The 9114-nt window shown below is 40.3% G+C and overlaps 1 protein-coding gene across 1 annotated transcript in view; it reads right to left on the reverse strand.

Annotated features, from left to right (window-relative positions):
- Positions 1–529: 529 nt before the first annotated feature.
- LOC107090430 (aminopeptidase N-like) overlaps positions 530–9114 on the reverse strand; it is a 36115-nt gene continuing 27530 nt past the window's right edge. The window contains exons 19-23 of the mRNA XM_015383801.1: positions 6350–6460; positions 4823–4990; positions 4521–4661; positions 3081–3162; positions 530–1005 (exon numbers count right to left, since the gene is read on the reverse strand). Of these exons, the coding sequence (XP_015239287.1) occupies positions 850–1005; positions 3081–3162; positions 4521–4661; positions 4823–4990; positions 6350–6460 (658 nt within the window). The 3' untranslated portion in view covers positions 530–849. The remainder of the gene's footprint in view (positions 1006–3080; positions 3163–4520; positions 4662–4822; positions 4991–6349; positions 6461–9114) is intronic.

Here is a 9114-nt window from a genome sequence, read left to right on the forward strand (position 1 = left end):
AAAAAGCCTATTTAAAACCAACAAAACCATCACAATAAATATTCACTTTTTGACCAAGATTAGATCAGCCTGTGTAATATTGTTATTACTCCCCACCCTGGCCCGGGACATCTGACCCCCCCATGGCAATAGCATTCCTATTGGTCCACATGCAAAACACCCAAGTACAGGATTTGAAAAGAAAACAGTTTGTAAGCCTCCGTCTCCCCACAAAAATTAGACAGAAATTACATCAGAAACTATAAAAAATATTAATTGAACTTTTGCATACACAATAGAACATATAAAAATATTTTCTATTAAACTCTTGAAACAGACTCCAGAACAGATTCCATTTACCTCCACCACAGTTTATGTTTTGGTTGTAACTTTTGCAGAGAATTTTGCCTAAACACTTAAACTCAAATTTTATACATAGTTTGTTTTTTATTCAAAATACAGATTATATCAAGTTACATTTATTTCACTATTAATATATTTTTTATTTACAGGATTTTCTAAAATAATTTCCTCCTGTTTTATTGGCACTTTAAAGTAGAGAAGCAGCCTTTACATCAAATCAGTTGAATGCACAACATGTGATCTCAAGACACTGATTCATTTTCATTGCGTTTAATAAAATATATATTTGTAAGTAACTAATTTTAAGAATATGTTTCAATGTCTTTGTTTTTGGGAAAGATGTTAATTTTCCCCTTAGTTCTCTGTGGCCATCAAACGGTCTGTCCTTCACCAACAATCAGATTCACTTCTGAACAAAAACCTTTTTCCTTGCTTTGGGATTATAATCAACTGGCGTTGACTTGTAGGCTGCCCTCCATCTTGACTTCCAGACCCCAGTTAGCTCTTCTAACCTCCAGTCTGGCTGCTGAACCAGTGCAGGACCTCCTGTTTGTTCTGCTGCACCCACTTGATGTTGGCCTCAGTCCTCTCCAATGCCTGATCCACGGCCAGGGCTGCAGAACCAAAACCTGCCTCTTTGTGCTGCTCCACAAAGTCCAGCAGCTGTCAAAGCAATCAGGGATTTAGACAACAAACATACAGACTCCAACGCATCCCAGACTCAATATTTTATTGTGATTTTGCTGAAAACCAAGAACATGTTTTGAAAAAGAAAAAAAAAGTTATTCAAAGAAAGTACTCTAAGAAACGTCTTAATCCAATAAACGGTTTTAAGAGTGCTTAATAATATGTACGCAAATGTTCAACCAAAATATTTACACCGCTAATTTGGTAGTTTTTTGTTATTTGATATTCTATATTTTATTTTTCAAAAATCCATCCATCCATCTTCTTCCACCTATCTGGGGTCAGGTCACGGGGGTAGCAGATCCAGAAAGGAGGACCAGACATCCCTCTCCCCAGCCAGTTGGGCCAGCTCCTCTGGGGGAACCCCAAGGCTCTCACAGGCCAGCTTAGAAACATATTCCAGTCCCTGGGTCTCCCCCTGGGCCTACTCCTGGTAGGGATGTGCCAGGAACACCTCATCATGGAGACGTCCAGGACGTATCCTAATCACCTCAACTGGCTCCTCTCGATGTAGAGGAGCAGCGGCTCTACTCTAAGTCCTCCCCAGATGAATCAGCTCCTCACCCTATCTCTAAGGGAGAGCCCAGACACAATACAGAGAAAACCTCATTCTCTTGGTCATGACCCAAATCTCTTCCATCTACCATCCCCGGCCGTTTCACACTCAAACAGCTCCAGTGAGAGCTGTAGGTCACGCTCTGATGAAGCCAACAGAACCACATCATCTGCGAATAACAGAGACGCAATCCTAAGGCCACCAAAACAGATCCCCTCAGCACCTTGGCTGAACCTAGAACTTCTGTCCATAAAAGTTATGAACAGAATTGGTGACAATTGGTGGCGGAGTCCAACCCTCATCGGAAACGAGTCAGACTTACTGCCGGCAATGCAGACCAGGCTCTGACACCGGTCATACAGCGACCTAACACCCTCTATTAAAGGGCCCGGTACTCCATACTCCCGGAGAACCCCCCACAAGACCCACCGATTGACACGGCCGAATGCCCTCTTCAGATCTACAAAACAGATGTAGACTGGTTGGGCAAACTCCCATGCACCCTCCAAAATCCTGCTAAGGGTATAGAGCTGATCCAGTGTTCCACAGCCAGGATGAAAACCACACTGCTACTCCTGAATCCGAGATTCGACTATCTGACGGACCCTCCTTTCCAGAACCCCAGAATAGACCTTGTCAGGGAGACTTAAGAGTGTGATTCCCCTGTAGTTGGAACACACCCTCCAGTTCCCCTTTTTTAAATAGAGGGACCACCACCCCAGTCGGCCAATCCAGGGGAACTGCCCCTGATGTCCACGCAATGTTGCAGCGTTACGTTAACAAACACGGCCCCACAACATCCAAAGCCTTAAGGTACCAGGACAAATCTCATCCACCCCTGGAGCCTTGCCTGCAAGGAGCTTTTTAACCACCTAAGTGACATCAGCTCCAGAGATGGAAGAACCCGACCCGGAGCCCCCAGGCTCTGCTTCCACAATGGAAGAGGTGCTGGCGGGATTAAGGTCTTCAAAGTACTCTGCCCACCAACACATGACGTCCCGAGGTCAGCAGCACACCACTCCCACTATAAATAGTGTTGGTGCTGCACTTCTACCCCTTGCTAATTAGATTTTTCCAAGAATAAAATGTATATTTTATTTGATTAATTTTGTTTTTCAGCTGTTTCTTTTTATTTTATTTTTAAGTTTTATAGAGTCAGCTTAAAAAACTGTCTTTTCTAACCCTGTTTTACAGATTTTACCCACTAATCTGAAAAAAAATCTGAAAAAATTAAGTTTAGAAAAATAATATCCACCACATATATTAACAGAAAAATGTAAATTGAAGAAGTCAAATTAAAATAAAAAAGCAAACAAAAAATATTTAAGCAGATTATAAAATTACACTCTAAACCTTTTTTATTGAGAAACCTTTTAAAGTTCCATTTCTGAGACATGTTCTTTGCTTTCAGAAATATTTGCACAAATTTCACTCCGTACCTTTAAACTCCAACTTTGAGTGCAGAACAACAGCAAGGGAAATGAAAATGACAAACCTGCTGTAGCTCTTCAGGTGTGGAGAACCTCGCTGTTACCCCACTGATCAGAGAGGCAAAGGAGAAAGAGCCTACACCATACCTAGAACAAAGAGAGGTGGATGACATCTGACAGCAGGTTTAATGAGCCTCAAACAATAAAACATGCAAAAAAAACTATGGAGGCCCAGAACTGACATGGGAGAAAAAAAAGATACAACGTGGGTACGAATTCCAAATTTATTCCCAATAAATACTAATTTGTGGCCACAAAATATATATAACATGTGCACAAAATACTTAAACTTACTTATCTATACTTCTAAGAGGAGGATCCTGACATCATTTCTGACACGAATGCCATGTTGTAAGCACTTAACATACATCTACCAATAAATTGATCTTTTCCAGAGCCTTGGAGTTGGTCGATAATATATATCCTAATACCTATACAATGGCTCTCAAAATTCTATACAAATGCCTCTCACTGTCAGGGTTAGGTTGAGGTTTTGAGGACCCAAAGGCAGAGGCAAGGAGGCAAAGGAGAGTTTTTGAAGATTTAATTGAATAACTGAGGCCAAAATTCCAAAAAAAACTTCATGGAAAAACTCACGTGGGGAGCCAGGAAAAGACGAACTGCACAGGGAGAGTATATATGGGAGGCTGAACAAAGACAGGACTAATGAGCGGATTGGAAGCAGGTGTGAACAGAGGATTCTAGAAGAAGCTAGGAAAACAAAGACCAACACAAGATAGCAGCAGAGGGCAACCAAGAAAAACCTAAGAACTCAAATATATCTAGAAAACACAGCAAAATAGGAATTAAAAAAATAAAACTAGAAAACAAAGAAAAACATGGATCAAAGTCAAACTCAATATTCAAAAGCAAACTTAACAGAACCAAAACTGTGACACGCACTAATGAGAATTCCTTGAAACATCAAACTTCTCAGAATTTTTTTGTAGCTCATCAAATAAAATTAGATCAGGCTATCTCTGTCCATCAAGTTTTGTTCCTTTGTGAAGGTGTGCTGTTTGTAGGAAGATTATGTTTTAGTATTTTGTGCACACGTTATATATATATTTTGTGGCCACAAATGAGTATTTCTTGGGAACAAATTAATATTTTGTGGGAACTAATTAGCCTACTGTGTGAACAAATTGATATTTCGTGTTAACAAATTAGTATTTGTAGGAACAAATTTATATTTAGTGGCCACAAATTAATATTTTGGGGGAACAAATTTGTATTCCGTGCGCACACTGTATCTCTTTTTTCTCCCATGTCAGTTCTGGGGCTCCGTAAAAAAACACCTCAGTCTGAGAGATGAAACAAAACAAAACAAAAATACATTTGTAACAGAAAAAAATCTAATAAAAAAATCTTGTGACTCTCATCTGGAAACAATAATTACAGTTAGAGGTTTTAAAAAAATCATGCAGTCTGTGTTTGATGCTCACTCTGTGAACATGTACACCCAGTGCTCTCTGACAAAGTCCCAGGCCAGACTGTGTCCCACTCTGTTATTGGCCACGGCCGTGATGACGGAGGTGGCATCCTGTTTTCGGATCAGGGTCGTATTTAACGTGTAACTCAGATACCTGAGAAAAAGATGAGGCAGGGAGGGTCTGAAGAGTTTTAGCAGTTTTTCCAGCCTTAAGTCACTAAAAACTTTAATGGTAATTTTATCTGAACATCAGTGAAATGATTTCAGAGGAATCTGAGGTAAAAAGCTGTGAGTTTTAGCGACCGTGCGGCTCACCTGTCCAGCAGCTGTGTGTCGGTGCTGCAGGCCAGAGCTGACATAAGTTTACTGGCCTCGCTGGCCACCGTAGCCGCCCTGAACTGCGACCATGCAAAGTTCCACTCAGCTTCAGTGCCGTCAGCCACCGCGCTGCAGTACACTGCAGAACGCAGGTTTGGATGGATGCTAAAGGGAAGAGGCTCTGATTAGCTCCACTAAAATTTCAAATAATAAAAGGCAAAATAAAACAACTGTTAAATATAGAATCATCTGGTTACACTGATAACTAAAAAAATGAATTAACCCCAAACCAACAGAGGTATAAAGTTGCTCTTTAAGGGCAATGTCTTTATGATTTTTAAATGATTGGCTTAAAATTACTTCCATTAGTGCTGCCCCCTATGGGTTGATACAAAGCCACTGCAGTGAGTTTTCCTATAGGTTAAAATGGTATAGCTTGGCTTTATGCCCCATTTACACTACCCCTTTGAAACCGATCCGTGCCGAGGTCGGACTAAGCTTGGATCAGTTAACTGTGAGTTTGGTTCCTATGACCATTTTCACATCAAGCTAGCACGTTTCCTCTACGGCAATGCTACAGCTCTCAACTGTAGCATTGCAGTAGAATTACGCAAAAAAAAAGAGAAAATGGTGACGCCCATAACGTTCCAGCACGTATGTAGCTAGATAGCGTCCTCCACCCAAATTCCATTCAGAGTCTCAGTCTCTGCATCATCCCAGGTCGCGCCATGCCTTCTGATATCATTTATTGTTAATAGGCTGAGAAGTAGTTTGTGTTGTGAACAGGTGAAGAGATCTGTGAAGCCGAACACCCCGCAAAATCCGTGGAATGAGTCAGCTGACTGTAAATAGGAGATGACGAAGTCTGCTAATGTGCTCTTTGTCATATAGAGCCACAGCTGAACCATGCTGAGCCATACTGTTAAAGTAGTACTATATTTAGCACGGTTTAATTGTGTCTGGCATGGTCCAGTTCAGTTGAGTTCCATTTACACTCAACAGTTATCTTGGTCACCATGCTCGGACTGATCTCGGCACAGTTTCAAACGGGTACTGTAAATGGGGCTATAGTCACTTCCCTTTGTTCGGGTATAATGGTGTGTTCAATTGTCTTCGGAACCTTGACCTGGGTAGTTAGAGGGACGTTAGTTCCAATGTGTTAGCGTTTTAGTTTCCTGCTTGCGGGTGCTTTACACGGCCAAAGTTACATCCAGCCAACATTTACCAAACTCTGTTCTACATAATGTTCCCATGGGGCGAGTCTGGATTTGAGATTGAGTGATTGATAGGATTTTCTGGTGGGTCATACTGCATTTCATTTTAGGTTTTATTTATTCCTTTGGTAAAGACCTTTAGTCAAATTAATTACCCCCCCCCCAAAAAAAAGAAAAATGAATTCATAAAAATTTAAACATTTATCATACTCCTAAAATATTTTTGATAATACAATGTTTGATTTTTTTCAGTTTAATAAGATGTCAAATGAAAAGGAACATGATGAAATTCTGCATAATTCAAACCCACAGATTGTGTTCAGGGTGGTCCATCCACTGTCCGAACCACATGCGGGTCAGGTCCTGGCACTCTGACAGGCCGGTCCTACAGGCTGTACGGAGAGCGTTTACATGATTGTACCTGCAGGAGGAAAAAAAACTGTTAGAGAAGGAAGTATGCACATACAGACAGTTTCGGGCATCAAAAAGGGGTCAAACGCCTCATCTTTGATGGTTGTGTTAAATGCCAGCCTAAAGCAAAGGACTTTGGGTGGAACTATCCTGTTCTGCCTCCTCCAGGTACTGGGAGATTCCCAATGCCTGTTCACAGCGGCTGAAAGCAGGAATATACAGCCCCGACTGGCTTCTCTGATTGGTCGCTCTGCAACTCTAGCTCCCACCACTTTGGACATGCAGCTTAAAAGATTTCAAACCACACCAAAGGAAGTATCTACCATAGAGTTTCCATGAAAATTAGATCCGCCTGATGCTCAAATTGTGTTTGGTGTGAACGCACCATTACAAAGAGTGTTTGAACAAAGGGCACGCTTTAACCACTACAGCTGAAGATTGGTTTGATCTAAAGATGGATATGATTGGATCTAAGATTCATTAAACATAATAGATTTTTTGAGACATGACCTCTGAGACCCAATAATTAGAAAACATTACATTTCCTACTTAATCTGTATTAAATTTCATTCAATTCAGTTTGTTTATATAGCACAACTTCACAACACATCATCTTAAGACACTTTACAGTTCACCAGATCATACAGTCAGATTGGAAAACCAGTTGATTGCATCGATTCATTGACTCAAAGGCAATCCCTCACATTAAGCATGCTTGTGTGACAGTGGAGAGGAAAAACTCCCTTTTAACAGGAAGAAACCTCCAGCAGAACCAGGCTCAGTGTGAGCGGCCATCTGCTGAGGCCGACTGGGGTTCAAGGAGACAGAAGCAGAGATACAAAAAGCAGCTGTAAAAGGCGGCTTCCTCCATGTCAGAGGATTGAAAAAAAGCACATCCAGCCAGTCAGAGAAACAGGACTACATTGAAAAACAGGCCAATCTTGAACATCTATAAACAAGGGTGCTGATGGCAGCAGCACAACTGATATTTCTCTCCAGGATGGAGTCACAGCCAAACAGGAACACACGAGGCAAAGCTACTATGAGAAAAAGCAGAGAGAGCATAACAGTAGAGAATGAACTTACAGATTCTGCAGATTGGGAGAATAGAGATAGAATGAAGCAGAATGATGAAATGGGGTCCCTATGTCCTCCAGCAGTCTAAGCCTATAGCAGCATAACTATAGAGATAGCTCAGGATAACCTGAGCCACTCTAACTATAAGCTTTATCAAAAAGGAAAGTTTTAAGCCTAGCCTTAAAAGTAGACAGGGTGTCTGCCTCACGGACTAAAACTGGTAGTTGGTTCCACAGGAGAGGAGCCTGATAACTAAAAGATCTGCCTCCCATTCTACTTTTAGAAATTCTAGGAACCACTAGTAAACCTGCAGATTGAGAGCGAAGTGCTCTGTTAGGAACATAAGGAACAATCAGATCTCTGATATCAGATGGAGCTTGGCCATTTAAGGCTTTATATGTGAGAAGGAGGATTTTAAATTCTATTCTGGATTTAACAGGAAGCCGCACAAACTCTTTTAAATTTTCATCAGAACTCTGGCTGCAGCATTTTGGATCAGCTGAAGACTTTTAACTACAGTTTATTGACTTCCTGATAGTAAAGAATTGCAATAGTTCAGCCTTGAAGCAACATATGCATGGACTAGTTTGTCAGCATCACCCCTGGACAGGAGATTTCTACTTTTTGCTTTAATCCATACACAAACACCTTGTCAGCCATCCCTACCTTATCTGCCCACTGATCCCCTCATCATGTGTCTGCTTCAGTCTAAGAATGTAGCTCCATGCCATTGCTTTAGCCAATCATTGTTCAGGAATCTGCACTTAACACTCCAGATCCAAGGACTATTACACTTCTTTATCTCTTCACATCAATAAAACCTCATGGTTGCTGTTTGTGAGTCTCTTCAGGCTGAATAGCCATTTTGTCAACCTTCACTAAAACAAAGCTAAAATCTTGAAACAGGTGTAAAATCTAGGTTAAAAACAGTTTTCTTTTTGAGCTGCCTTTGTCTGTATTGTTTTAAATTATTGCTTTAAATTAGTACTCACTACTACAATATGTACATTTAATATATATTTGTATGCTTTAGACATGTAAAGCACTACTTCACTGAAAAAAACACCTAAAAAAAAAAAAAAAAACCTTAAAATAAATATATTTGCTCCTAAAACAGGTAAGTAGGACAATCTGCCAATGGAGCAAGGGTGTAACTTTGTGATAAAAGTTGGTGGGGACACTCGGGTGGTAGCTGATGGACCTACGGTTACTCCACCCGAACGCTTTCTTTAGGTTTTTGCATTTTCCAAAAATAAGCTCAAACATATACTTATTGAATGCTTTCCTATTGTTAAGAACACAAGAGAACCAGAATACACTGCTATTTATATTTATAGATACTTAGAGAGATGCCTTTTATTGCATTTAATATATAGGGCCCAAAAAACAATGTATAAAAAAATAACGAATAAGAGCCGATTCCGATGCCAAAATCAATATATCATCCACCCATCCAGAAAAATATGGATATGCTGCATTTTAAATATAGCATTTTTTTTTTCTTGTAAACCTTCTGGTAAACTTGGACATAAATTTTATTGCATATTGCAAATTTTGTATATATTCTGTCTGTTCAATAAGAAAAAC

This window comes from Cyprinodon variegatus, unplaced genomic scaffold (assembly GCF_000732505.1).
Source record: "Cyprinodon variegatus isolate N-32 unplaced genomic scaffold, C_variegatus-1.0 Scaffold294, whole genome shotgun sequence".
NCBI lineage: Eukaryota > Metazoa > Chordata > Actinopteri > Cyprinodontiformes > Cyprinodontidae > Cyprinodon > Cyprinodon variegatus.